Source organism: Pituophis catenifer, unplaced genomic scaffold (assembly GCF_029215685.1).
Source record: "Pituophis catenifer annectens isolate HBS135680 unplaced genomic scaffold, rPitCat1.0.hap2 SCAF_10, whole genome shotgun sequence".
NCBI classification, from domain to species: Eukaryota; Metazoa; Chordata; class Lepidosauria; order Squamata; family Colubridae; genus Pituophis; species Pituophis catenifer.
In genome coordinates, this window is record NW_027256890.1 from 25,569,503 (window position 1) to 25,583,635 (window position 14,133).

At 47.0% G+C, this 14,133-nt stretch overlaps 1 protein-coding gene across 2 annotated transcripts in view; it reads left to right on the forward strand.

Annotated features, from left to right (window-relative positions):
• Window positions 1-14,133, forward strand: part of PLCB3 (phospholipase C beta 3) — a 58,902-nt gene that overhangs the window by 21,035 nt on the left and 23,734 nt on the right. For both annotated transcript variants that reach the window (XM_070951208.1, XM_070951207.1), the window contains exons 3-9: window positions 1,190-1,258; window positions 4,246-4,389; window positions 8,039-8,118; window positions 8,428-8,481; window positions 10,957-11,032; window positions 12,380-12,480; window positions 13,380-13,546. In XM_070951208.1, coding sequence (XP_070807309.1) covers window positions 1,190-1,258; window positions 4,246-4,389; window positions 8,039-8,118; window positions 8,428-8,481; window positions 10,957-11,032; window positions 12,380-12,480; window positions 13,380-13,546 — 691 coding nt within the window. The remainder of the gene's footprint in view (window positions 1-1,189; window positions 1,259-4,245; window positions 4,390-8,038; window positions 8,119-8,427; window positions 8,482-10,956; window positions 11,033-12,379; window positions 12,481-13,379; window positions 13,547-14,133) is intronic.

The window sequence follows — 14,133 nt, forward strand, 5'->3', positions numbered from 1 at the left end:
TAAAACATAAATATGCGATAAAAAAATAGTAATAAAAAATATTGACCACATGAATAAAAATACAATAAAACATAATATCAAATAACAATAAATAGAGTGGAAAGAAAAGAAGTGCAAGGGAAAATAAAAAAAAAATTAAAAAAAAACAGAAATACCCCTCTTTTTTCCTCTGGCTCCCGGCCTTTCAAAGGGGAAATTTCTCCCTTTTTTAAAGAAAAACAAAAACAAAAGAAAAAGAAAAGCTCAGGTTGCAATCCCTTCGTATTTTGTCCCTGCAAAAAGAAGAAAGAAAGAAAATAAAAACCAGCCGCACCTCGCAAAGGAATGTCAGCTTTGGAAACAGCAGGCAGAAAAAAAATCCTCACGATTTTTTTTTTTTCTTTTTAAAAGCACCATTATCCACTCCTTAAATTGCCAATTCTTTGCCTTTCAGGTGTGGGTTTTTGTTGTTGTTGTTGTTTTTTTTTACCCTTTCCAAAAGCGATTTCCTCTCCGCTTGAGTTTTTCAATAGCTTTCCAATTTCCCTACACAATTTTCCTTGTGGTTCATTAATTGTTTGGCATTTCGACAATCACTACTGCAAAACCTCTAATTTGCCTTTTTTTTTCTTTTTTTTCAACCGGACTCATGTGTCTGTGTGTCTTTCCCAGTGGAGAGTTTCCTAAAAAGCCCCCGGATAAGAAAAAAAACAGAAAAAACAAACTCAGGGAAGAGTGTGTGAACGGATTAAAAAAAAACAAACCCGTCTAATGGGCAGCCGCCTCCAACACAATATAATAAAACCCTAATGTTTGTTGTTGCTGATTTCTTTCTTTCTTTGTTTGTTTTTTTTCCTTCCCTTCTTCTTCCGTCCTTTTCTTCAATTATGCCAAAGCCAGCTTTTGAGATTTTTTTTTTTTTTTTAACCAAAGGAGGTTTCTGGCAGCAGGATCTTTTTTTTAAAAAAAAAAACGACGATAACAACAAAACCCCCAAATCTAAAATTAATATGTTCCTTGTTGGGGCGGGCAAGGAAGAAGGAAGACCTCGTTAGTTAGCCTAATTAACACGTTTTTGCGGTTCTTGTCGCTGCAGGAGAATGTGGCAGAAATGGGCCAAATGATGCTAATACGGCACATTAATTGAAGAAATGTCTTTTTTTCTCCTTTTTTGGGGGGCCTGTTTCTCCCCACCCACCCAAAATGACAGGAAGTGGATATTTTGGATATCAGCTACATCCGAGATACCCGGACGGGACGCTATGCCAAGCTGCCTAAGGTAAATCAGGGTTTATAGCAAGAGTGGGTTTCAATTTTTTTTTACAACCAGTTCTGTGGGCGTGGCTTGATGGGCGTGGCAGGGGAAGGATACTGCAAAATCTCCATTCCCTCCCCACTCCAGGGGCATTGATGCCGGGTGTAGCCCCCGGTTCGGAGCACTTTTCCAGAGTACAGATTGTGGTTTGTTGTGGTACAAACTGTGGTTTGTTTCCAGAGTATAAACCGTGGTTTGTTGAGCCATGGCTGACTGGCTCGCGCCATTCTGCATGCAAAACTCTGATTTTTGGGTATAGTTTTTTGTGGGTGGTGGTGGTTGTTGAAAATCCATTATTTTTCTTTCTCCGTTTTGTGCTTTTTAATATGCAAGTTTGCCTGGAGTTTGTGGAGTCAGCCAGTCTGTCTATTAATGAAATAAAACAAGGAAATAAAATTAAAATAATTTGATGACCAGGGTAATAAGGTTAGCCTGCTGGAAGGACCCAGTCATAACATTGTCCCATTGCATTAAACTTGGATTTGTTTTTAACTGTGTTTTTCTGGGCTAGATACGGTGACTTAGCGAGTTATGGAGTTTGATAACCTCCCCATCCTTCAATTCTCAATTCTCCATATTCCTGCATGGCTGTTGCTGAGAATTCTGGGAACTGAAGTCTTCTTCTCAAGGGTGTGGACTTCAGTTCCCAGAATTCCCCCTAGGCAGCATGGACATTGGTGAGAAATCTGGGAGCTGAAATGCGCCATGTCTAGAGAGTAACCAATTTAGGGAAAGCTGACGCTCACAATTTCAGGTTGTAAATCCCTAATGAAAATGAATTCCCCTAGGGAATTCTGGGAGTTGAAGTCCACCCATCTTAAACCATGCTGGCTGGGGAATTCTGGGAGTTGAAGTCCACCCATCTTAAAGCATGCTGGCTGGGGAATTCTGGGAGCTGAAGTCCACCCATCTTAAACCATGCTGGCTGGGGAATTCTGGGAGTTGAAGTCCACCCATCTTAAAGCATGCTGGCTGGGGAATTCTGGGAGTTGAAGTCCACCCATCTTAAAGCATGCTGGCTGGGGAATTCTGGGAGTTGAAGTCCACCCATCTTAAAGCATGCTGGCTGGGGAATTCTGGGAGCTGAAGTCCACCCATCTTAAACCATGCTGGCTGGGGAATTCTGGGAGTTGAAGTCCACCCATCTTAAAGCATGCTGGCTGGGGAATTCTGGGAGCTGAAGTCCACCCATCTTAAACCATGCTGGCTGGGGAATTCTGGGAGTTGAAGTCCACCCATCTTAAAGCATGCTGGCTGGGGAATTCTGGGAGTTGAAGTCCACCCATCTTAAAGCATGCTGGCTGGGGAATTCTGGGAGTTGAAGTCCACTCTTCTTAAACCATGCTGGCTGGGGAATTCTGGGAGTTGAAGTCCACCCATCTTAAAGCATGCTGGCTGGGGAATTCTGGGAGTTGAAGTCCACCCATCTTAAAGCATGCTGGCTGGGGAATTCTGGGAGCTGAAGTCCACCCATCTTAAACCATGCTGGCTGGGGAATTCTGGGAGTTGAAGTCCACCCATCTTAAAGCATGCTGGCTGGGGAATTCTGGGAGCTGAAGTCCACCCATCTTAAACCATGCTGGCTGGGGAATTCTGGGAGTTGAAGTCCACCCATCTTAAAGCATGCTGGCTGGGGAATTCTGGGAGTTGAAGTCCACCCATCTTAAAGCATGCTGGCTGGGGAATTCTGGGAGTTGAAGTCCACTCTTCTTAAACCATGCTGGCTGGGGAATTCTGGGAGTTGAAGTCCACCCATCTTAAAGCATGCTGGCTGGGGAATTCTGGGAGTTGAAGTCCACCCATCTTAAACCATGCTGGCTGGGGAATTCTGGGAGTTGAAGTCCACCCATCTTAAAGCATGCTGGCTGGGGAATTCTGGGAGTTGAAGTCCACTCTTCTTAAAGCATGCTGGCTAGGGGATTCTGGGAGCTGAAGTCCACCCATCTTAAACCATGCTGGCTGGGGAATTCTGGGAGTTGAAGTCCACCCATCTTAAAGCATGCTGGCTGGGGAATTCTGGGAGTTGAAGTCCACTCTTCTTAAACCATGCTGGCTGGGGAATTCTGGGAGTTGAAGTCCACCCATCTTAAAGCATGCTGGCTGGGGAATTCTGGGAGTTGAAGTCCACCCATTTTAAAGCATGCTGGCTGGGGAATTCTGGGAGTTGAAGTCCACTCTTCTTAAAGCATGCTGGCTAGGGGATTCTGGGAGCTGAAGTCCACCCATTTTAAAGCATGCTGGCTAGGGAATTCTGGGAGTTGAAGTCCATCTACCTTAAAGCATGCTGGCTAGGGAATTCTGGGAGTTGAAGTCCATCTACCTTAAAGCATGCTGGCTAGGGAATTCTGGGAGTTGAAGTCCATCTACCTTAAAGCATGCTGGCTAGGGGATTTTGGGAGCTGAAGTCCACCCATTTTAAAGCATGCTGGCTAGGGAATTCTGGGAGTTGAAGTCCATCTACCTTAAAGCATGCTGGCTAGGGGATTTTGGGAGCTGAAGTCCACCCATTTTAAAGCATGCTGGCTAGGGAATTCTGGGAGTTGAAGTCCATCTACCTTAAAGCATGCTGGCTAGGGAATTCTGGGAGTTGAAGTCCATCTACCTTAAAGCATGCTGGCTAGGGGATTTTGGGAGCTGAAGTCCACCCATTTTAAAGCATGCTGGCTAGGGAATTCTGGGAGTTGAAGTCCATCTACCTTAAAGCATGCTGGCTAGGGAATTCTGGGAGTTGAAGTCCATCTACCTTAAAGCATGCTGGCTGGGGAATTCTGGGAGTTGAAGTCCACCCATCCAACAGCATGGTAGCTAGGAAATTCTGAAGAGTCGAAGTCCACATGTCTTAAAAGTTGCCAAGTTTGAGAACTTCTAACAAAGAACCTGCTCCTTAATAGCTTCCATCCAGTTAAGGTGGCTTCTGCCAGCTCTTCTATGTCTTCTCCTGTCTTTTGAAGGACCCAAAAATTCGGGAAACGCTGGGCTTTGGCTTTCCAGAACAACAACCCGAGGATAAACTTTTGACAGTGGTACACGGACCTGACCTGGTTAACGTGAGTTTCCTCAACTTCATGGCAGTTGTCCAAGACAATACAGCAAAGGTAAGGAGGCTCTGAGTGGGGAACCTGCATTAGCTTAGATCTAAAATACCAAATTAAAATATATACAGTAGTGGCCAAAATGGTGGAAACCTTTTGGGAAAAGTGTATTTTCTAAAACTAGCTAATAACACTGCTTTTTTTTTTTTTTTGAGTAGTACCATAAAATTATATATCAGCAGAAAGATAATTTAATCCAGAATGTAATGCAATAACTTTTAGGAAGGATTTGCTATTAGAATAGCAGTTACGGTATAAAGAAGAAAAGTGAAAACGTGTAGAAAAAAATGAGTTATGCAAAAATTATCCCCATAGAAAAAACGAGATAGACAAAAATGATTCCCATGTCAGTTAATACTTAGTTGGGTAACCTTTAGCATGAATTACCGCCTTCCAACATCTTCCCATGGAGGGAACCAAGTCTTTTAGTTCTGCAGCTGTTATAATGTGAAACCAGCTTCCTGTCGCTTATGAAAAATGTCATGACTGATAGCTAACTTCTCAAGGCAGATATTCGCCTGAATCCTTTCTCCCCGGGAAGCTAACTTTTTTACATGCAGGGAATTGATTTCCTCGGGGAGCCCAGCACCCCAGAATAGGTCTTCCATCTTGATTTTTGTGGTTGTATAAATTGTTCAGGTAGAACTGCGCTGCTTCCAGATTTCCTGTTCTGGCAATTGTTCCTTTTTTAGTTCTAGATTAGTAATTAAACTAAATAAATTGCAGGGAATATCTTGGGCAGAGTTGCAAGTTGCCTAATGGCCAGTGGTGGGCTTCAAAAATTTTAGCAAGGGATTCTTTGCCCGGTTGCTGGGTGGGCGTGGCTATGGTGGGCGTGGCCTAGTTAGCCTCCTGCAACGGGGAGGCTGTTTTTGCCCTCCCCGGGCTCCAGAGGCTGTTTTTGCCCTTCCCGGATCCGGAGGTTTTCCTCGAGCCTCCGGGAAGGCAAAAATGACCTCCCCAGGCTCTGGAGGCCCTCTAGAGGCTGTAAATGGGCCCGTTTCCGGCCTTCCCGAACTTCCGGTAGGCCCGTTTTTCACCCTCCCCAAGCTGCCACATGCAGCTGCATCCAAAACGGGCCGCGTGGGGATTCCTGGGAGGGGAGGGGAGGGACGGGGTGGGCGGGGCCTGCCAGGAGTGGGATTTGGGGGTTGTCCGAACTGGACAGAATCTTAGCTAGAAGATTCTCTCGAACCCCTGCAAACCCCCAGCAGCCCACCCCTGCTAATACGATGGCTGCGACCGTTGTGTCTTTCACGCAAATAATGTCTCTTCTGAAGTAATGTCTTCTTTTTTTTTTTTTGAACCCATCTTTTAAAAACTTTTTAAAAACGCTTTGGGAAAACTTTTTAAAAAAAACCTCGTTCACTTAAAAACCCATCTCCGTGCAATATCCGGGCACCGAAAATGCCAAAAGCCATAACCATAAAAACAAAGTGTTTTAAACCGCACTTTAATTGAATCGATAAATAGGGCTTTTCCATTTTACCCCATGGGGTGTGTGGGCGGTGTTTGTTAAAATAGCCAGAATTTATATTTCAGATTTGCAAAGAAGTCCAACAAAGCTTGTTCATCCGGTGGGCTGTTTATTTGCTGTCCTTTTGAAAGCTGTTTTTTTGCTTAAAAAACAGATCCGCCCAGCGAAAATGCGCTGTTTTTGCATTTGCGAAATCCTTTTTTTTCCCTTCCCTTCCCCCTATAGAGATCCATATATTTTAATTATATCTTTAATATTATACATTTCTACATTCATTTTATGTACATTTTTATTCCACTCCATACATTTGTTATATATATATTTTGTACTCCTAATCTTCTCTCCTTATAATTATTAGTCTTTATTTCTAGTCTCGAGCCATTTATACCAGTGGTCCCCAACCCCCGGTCTGCGGACCGGTGCCGGGCCGTGGAGTACCTGGCACCGGGCCGCACAGCGGCCGGGGGACATGAACGCTGCAGCGCAAAGGCTCCTGGGCCGTGCGCAAAAGCTCCTGGGCCGTGCGCAAAAGCTCCTGGGCCGTGCGCAAAGGCTCCAGGGAAGAGAGCCCCGCGCAGGTACGCACGTGTGGCCCAAAGCCCCCACCCCTGCGCGCGCTCAGCGGGCCACGGTAAAATTATCAAAGGCTGATTGGTCCGCGGCGATAAAAAGGTTGGGGACCACTGATTTATACCATTTATTCCATATTCTATAATAATTTCTCTCGTCTTTTTCCTTAATTTCTTTTGTTAATCTGTCCATCTCAGCGCATTCTAAAATCTTATCTATCAGTTCTTCCTCCATTGGGATTCTTTCCCGTTTCCAATTTTTTGAATATGTTATTTGTGCTGCTGTTAAGATGTGTAGCATCAAATATTTTATTTCTTTGGAATATGGTTTTGGAAAGATTCCTAACAAGAATGGTTCAGGCTTCCTTTCTATTTGTTGTTCTGTTATTTGTTCGATCCATTTCTTAATATTTGACCAAATTTTTTTTGTGCTGCCGGACACGTCCACCATATATGATAATATGTTCCTTGGAATTTCTTACATTTCCAACATGTTGCACTATTGTTTGGGTGTATCTTTGCCAGTCTTGTCAGTGACAGATGCCATCTGTAAAACATCTTCAGCTGATTCGCAACATCCTTGAATGACATCTGTTCGCACTCCAAATCAAATCAGACTTAAATGTTTAAAAACCGGCTGAAATCTAGGAAGGCAGCAGCTTTTATTCCGTTTTGGGGAGGGACCGCTTCTTCCAAAACGAAGATGGTGCGTTCGTTGCATTGTTTTGAGTTGCGGCCAAAGGAACAAACTCGGTGACCACAGAGTATTTGGAAGAACAGTGGTTTAAGTGGATCGTCGTGGCATTGGTTAAGTTTGACAAATTGGTTTTTAAGTGAATCTGGCTTCCCTCGTTGAGTTGGTTTGTCAAAAGGGGGAATCACGTAACACCCCCCCCCCTCCCCGGGGACTCTTCAACCGTCATAAATATGAGACAGTGGCTGAGCATTTTGAATTTTGATCCAGTGACCATGGGGAGGCTCCGGTGGTCATAAGCTGAAAGAATGGCGCTAAGCAGGGGTGAAATGCTCCCGGTTCGGACCGGATCACGCGATCCGGTAGCGATGGCGGTGGGTGGTTCAGAGAACCGGTAGCAAAAATCCCTGCCCCCCCGCCATTGCCCAGCTGAGCCGCGCAATCATCAGAGGCTTTTTTATTTTATTTTTAAAAGCATTTTTTCTACAACCTCTTTGGCCGATAAAATGCTTTTAAAAGTAAAAAAAAAAAGCTTCTGATGATCGCGCGGCTCAGCTGGGATCATCAGAGGCTTTTAAAAGCATTTTTTCTACAACCTCTTTGGCCGAAGAGGTTATAGAAAAAATGTTTTTAAAAGGAAAAAAAGCCTCTGCCGATGAGGCAAGTCAGCTGGGATCGTCAGAGGCTTTAAAACCATTTTTTTTACAACCTCTTCAGCCGAAGAGGTTGTTAGAAAAAATGGTTTTAAAAGTAAAAAAAAAAAAAAAAAAGTAACAAATTTTACATTTCACTACTGGTGCTAAGTCACTTTTTTCGGTGCCATCGCAGCTTTGAACGGTCGCTAAAGCAACTGTCGTAATTCGAGGACTTCCTGTATAGTGTGGGTTTTTTTTTTCCTTCTTCTGTTTCCAGATTTGGGCTGACGAAGTCTTCAAGCTGGCCACCAACGTCCTCGCGCAAAACTCGTCTCGGAATACTTTTTTGCAAAAAGTGTAAGTGGGGTGTTTTTTTTTCCCGGCAACGATTCGGATAAAGAGCCGTGGGGAAGGGGGAGATTGCTAATTCACCAAAAGCACCGGCTGACGTGGCTTGCATTTGTAATCTGCACCGACCCACGCCGGCCTTTGAAACGGGAAGAACTGAAATCAAATGTCGACCTGGGTGGGGGTGGGGTGGGATGGGGGGGTTGGGGGAAAAAAAGCCCCTTTTCAGCTTTATCTCTTTGACCGTGATAAGCAAGCGCCCTCCACCTTTTTCCTTCCTGCTCTGTAAACTGACTTGTCCCAATTGTGCGCTTGCAGCTACACCCGGCTGAAACTCCAGGTGAATCAGGATGGGAGGGTCCCTGTCAAGAGGTAAGAGCGTGGTTTCCCTTGCCAGGTTCCTTTTGGGTGGGTGGTCCGCCTCTTCCATTTTGGTTCTGTAGGATGGGGGAATGGTGTGGGGGGGGCTTGAATTCTGCAGTCTTGTGGGAAAGGAAAGGGGAGGAAGATAGAAGAAAGGAAGGGAAGGGAAGGAAAGGAAAGGAAAAAAGGAAAGGAAGACAGAAGGGGAGGGAAGGGAAGAGAAGACAAAAGGGAAGAGAAAGGAAGGGGGGAGAAGAAGGGAAAAAGAAGGGAAGACGAAAGGGAAGGGGAAGGAAGATAGAAGAAAGGAAGGGAAGGACAGGACAGAACAGGGAAGGGAAGGGAAGGAAAGGAAAGGTAAGCAAAGGAAGATAGAAGAAAGGAAAGGAAAGGAAAGGAAAGGAAAGGAAAGGAAAGGAAAGGAAAGGAAAGAAGGAAGAGAAAGAAAGGAAAGGAAGATAGAAGACAGGAAAGGAGGAAAGGAAGGGAAGGAAAGGAAAGAAGGAAAGGAAGACAGAAGGGAAGGGGAAGGAAGAGAAGACAAAAGGGATGAGAAAGGAAGGGGAAGAGGAAGGAAGATAGAAGAAGGGAAGGGAAGGAAAAGAAAGGAAAGGAAGATGGAAGAAAGGAAGGGAAGGAAGAAAGGAAGGGAAGGAAAGGAAAGGAAAGGGAAAGGAAGACAGAAAGGGAGGGGAGGGAAGGAAAAAAGAAATGAAGAGAAGACAAAAGGGAAGGGAATGAAGATAAAAGAGAAAGGAAAAGTAAATGGATGAAGAAGGGAAGGGAAAAGAAAAGGAGAGAGGAAGGGAAGGGGAGGGAGGAAGGAAGGAAGGAAGGGCAATAGCATTTGGACTTATATACCACTTCAGAGTCCTTTCCAGCCCTCTCTAAGCGGTTTACAGAGTCAGCCTCTTGCCCCTAACATTCTGGGTCCTCATTTTACCCCTCCTGGGAAGGACAGAAGGCTGAGTCAACCTCGAGCCGGTCAGGATCGAACTGCTGGCAGTGGGCAGAGTTAGCCTCCAACCACTGCACCATCTTATAAAATTAAGATTTTATTTTTTTTTTTTTTAAAAAAAAGGCTGGAAACGTAGATGGCAGATCATTTGTCTCCTGCTTTTTACAAAGTTTGGGCTGCGTCGGGGCTGCTCTGGATTGCTCAGGAGTTGGCTGGCTGGGTGCGAATGCCACCGCTCCGTTTTCTTCCCAAATGCTGGGCAGGAGCCAACGCATTGCTTAGCACCCATTTTTGCCGTTGGCCCCTGCTTGCGGCCTGGGAAAGAAACGAGAGGGAGGGGGGGGGGAAGCTTCGCCCGCCGACTATTGTCCAAAGCACACAAAAGTTGTGCGTCTTGCAGGGAACCATCTCCACATCGCAGCTCCTTTGAGGGAACCTCCTCCTTGCTCTGTTTGGGAGAGATAAGCCCAGCCGGCTTTTGATTCCAAGCGGCTTTTTCCGCCCGTTTCTAAGTTGGTTTGACGGTTAGTTAGTTAGTTAGTTAGTTTATTATATTTGTATACCGCCCTTCTCCCGAGGGACTCAGGGCGGTGAACAGCCATGACAAAAACAATGTCCAACAAAAAAGCTTATTAAAATCAATCAATCATTCGGCCGAATTTAAAACATCCAACTAAGATCATTTTAAAACCCCTATCGAAACCCAATTTAAAAAACCTTTATCCCGTCAGTCCGGCTTGCTGGAATAATAGGGTCTTCAGAGCGCGACGGAAGGCACGGAGGTCGGGGATCCTTCGGTATGTCCGGGGGCAGTTCGTTCCATAGGGCCGGGGGCCCCCCACAGAGAAGGCGCTCCCCCTGGGGGTCGCCAGCCTACACTGTTTGGCTGAGGGCACCCCAAGGAGGCCCTCTCTGTGGGAGCGTACCGGTCGGTGGGAGGCAGTCGGTGGCAGAATGCGGTCCTGTAGGTAACCAGGTCCTAAGCCATGGAGCGCTTTAAAGGTGGTAACCAACACCTTGAAGCGCACCCGGAAGACCAACGGGAGCCAGTGCAGCTCGCGCAAGATGGGTGTTACATGGGAGCGACGAGTCGCCCCCATTATTACTCGCGCGGGCCGCATTCTGGACCAGCTGGAGCCTCCGGGTGCTCTTCAAGGGGAGCCCCATGTAGAGAGCATTGCAATAGTCCAGCCGGGAAGCGACGAGGGCGTGAGTGACTGTGTGCAGGGCGTCCCGATCCAGAAAGGGACGCAACTGGGAGATCAGGCGAACCTGATAAAAGCCTCCCCCCGGCCACGGCCGTCATATGATCCTCCAAGGACCGCCGTGAGTCCAGGAGGACGCCCAAGTTGCGAGCCCTCTCTGAGGGGAGTTAAGATCTCATGGTGATGAATAATGTTAGCCTACCCAGAAGATTCTAGAATAAAAGAGCGGGAAGGGACCTGGGATATCTTCTAGTCTTCTCTAGGAGATCCCTCAACGCAGGAGTACCCTAGATCTCAGGGGTTTTGTTTCCTCCTTGGCAGTATTCTCAAAATGTTCTCGGCTGACAAGAAGCGAGTGGAGACGGCCCTGGAATCCTGCAGCCTGAATTTCAACAGGGTATGTTGCTCCGGGGGGGGTGGGGTGGGGGGAGATGGGGGGTGGGTGGGGGGGTGGTTGCTCGAAATCTCTTCCCCAGCATCACCCCAAACCTTTTGAATTTGCCAGGATCCTAACATCTACTTACTTGGGGGAGGAGGAGGAAGGAGAGAAAGAGGAGGAAGAGGAGGAGGAAAGAGGAGGAGGAAGTGGGAGGAGGAGGAAAAAAGAGGAGGAGGAGGAAGAGGAAGAAGGAGGGGAGGAGGAAAGAGGAGGGGGAGGGAGAGGAGGAGGAAAGAGGAGGGGAGGAGGAGGAAAGAGGAGGGAGAGGAGGAAGGAGAGGAGGAGGGAAGAACAAAGGTGGTGGAGGAGGAAAAGGTGGAGGAGGAGGAAGGAGAGGAGGAGGAAGGAGGAAAGAAAGAGGAGGAAGAGGAGGAAGGAAGGAAGAGGAAGGAGAGGAGGAGGAAGGAGAGGAGGAGGAGGGAAGAACAAAGGTGGTGGAGGAGGAAAAGGTGGAGGAGGAGGAAGGAGAGCAGGAGGAAGGAGAGGAGAAGGAGGAAAGAGGAGGGGAAGAAGAGGAAGGAGAGGAGGAGGAAGGAGAGGAGGAGGAGGGAAGAACAAAGGTGGTGGAGGAGGAAAAGGTGGAGCAGGAGGAAGGAGAGCAGGAGGAAGGAGAGGAGAAGGAGGAAAGAGGAGGGGAAGAAGAGGAAGAGAGGAGGAGGAAAGAGGAGGGAGAGGAGGAGTAGAGGAGGAGGAAAGAGGAGGAGGAGGGAAGAACAAAGAGGTGGTGGAGGAAGAAAAGGGGGAGGAGGAAGAAGGAGAGGAGGAGGAGGAGGAGGAGGAAAGAGGAGGAAAAGGTGGAGGAGGAGGAAAGAGAAGGAGGAGGGGGGAGGAGGAGATCCTAGAAAAACAAGACCTTTTGATATCACGGGAACAATCTCTACTGAATTGGGTTTTCAGCCCATCAATCAAATGTCATTTTGAGTCTCAGCAGGGACCCTGCCATTGGACCCTCTACAACGTCCAGCATCCCCAGTCGGCAGGGCCGGTTGTGAAGGCCGCTGGGAGGAGGAGGACCCCTCCCCTTATCTAGGGAGCAACCTTTCTCAACCTTGGCAACTCTTAACATGTATGGACTTCAACTCCCAGAATTCCCCAGCCAACATGGCTGGCTGGCTGGGGGATTCTGGGAGTCAAAGTGCTAAGGTTGAAAAAGCCAATTTAGACCGATTCCTAAATCTCCAAATCTCCATAAACCCCCCCCAAATCCCCCCCCCAGCCTCCCGTTACGTCCCTCCTTCCAGCCTCCCCAGAACTTCAAGAAATAATTCAAATTTCTCCGGCATCCTGTTTTGTTTTCCTCCCCAGAGCGAATCAATCAAACCCGAAGAATTCACCCTGGAGATTTTCGAACGTTTCCTCAACAAGCTTTGCCTTCGTCCCGACATTGACAAAATCTTGCTGGAGATGTGAGTTAAAACAAGACCCTCTTTGCGGAGGTCGAGCCATTACCATAGAGAAACTGAGGCGCGGTATATCAGTACACCTCGACTTTGCGACCGTAATGTTGCTTATCCGTTACGGTCGTAAGTCTCGGGGATCATAAATTGGATGTTTCCCCTCCCCCCACATACAACCGACCCAATTTTATGACCGTTTTTTGGTGGTCGTTAAGCGAATCACCTCCGCCGTTAAATGAACCCAGCGGTCTTTTCGCCCAACTGGAATTTCCCGTAACAACTGTGGCGTGAAAGGTCGTAAAAACAGGGCAAAAACCCACTTAACTGTCTTGCTTAGCAGCGGAAGTGTTGGAGGGGGTCGGGGGGGGGGTCAGTTGTGGTCGTAAGTCGAGGACTGCGTGTCACCTGTAGGTTTTATAGCCCGATTTTCCCCCCTCCCCTTGGATGCCAGACGCAGTTCAGGTTGTCCTCGACTTAGGACAGCTTGGTTAGTGGCCGTGTGAAAGTTACGACGGCACTGTAAACTGTGACATGACTTTTTCATGCTTAACAACTGTTGCCGTCGTGTGATCGAAATTCAGGCGCTTGGCAACTGACTATGATAATCCCGGGGTCACGTGATCCCCTTTTACGAACTTCTGACCAGTAATGTCAATGGGGGAAAGCCGGATTCACTTAACAACCGTGTCACTAACTTAACGTCCGTGTCACTACTTACAAGTAACATCTGCAGTGAGTCCCTTAACAACTCTGGCAGGAAAAGCGCGTAAAATGGGACTAACCTCACTCAACAAGTGTCTCGCTTAGCGACAGAAATTGTCAGCTCCGTTGCGGCCATAAGTGGAAGACTTACCTGTATCCGACTCAATTTCCCCCCCCCCGTTCTTTTTCTGCCCTCACCCGATCAGCGGAGCCAAGGGGAAGCCGTATCTCAGCCTCGACCAGCTGATGGAATTTATCAACCAGAAGCAGCGAGACCCCCGTCTGAACGAGATCTTGTACCCTCCTCTGACGCGGGCGCAAGTCCGCCAACTGATCGCCAAGTACGAACCCAACCAGCAGTTCCAGCAAAGGGGTAAGAGATCCGTTCTGACCCACCTCCCCAAACAACAAAACAGGGATGGGTTCTAATTTTTTTTTTACGACCGATTCTGTGGGCGTGGCTTATTTTGTGGGCGTGGCTTGTGGGGGTGTAATGTGACTGGGCGTGGCCAACTTTTTTTTTTTTTTTTTTTTTACTTTTAAAAGCATTTTTTCTACAACCTTAAGAGGTTGCAGAGAGAAAAATGCTTTTAGGAGCCTCTGACGATCAGGCAACTCAGCTGAGATCGTCAGAGGCTTTTAAAGGCATTTTTTTTTTTTACAAACTCTTCCGCTGAAGAGGTTGCAGAAAAAAATGCTTTTAGAAGCTTCTGACGATCCCAGCTGAGACGCGCGATCATCAGAGGCTTTTTTTTTTTTTTTTTTACTTTTAAAAGCATTTTTTTGGCCGAAAAGGGGACCTTCTGCGACCGTCATAAATATATGAGTCAGTTGTCAAGCATCCGCATATCAATCGCCTCTCCATGGGGATGCTTCAACGGTCGTAAGTGTGAAAAACAGTCATAAGTCGCTTTTTCAAGGCCTTTGTAACTTCGAACGGTCACTAAACGAACGGTCGTA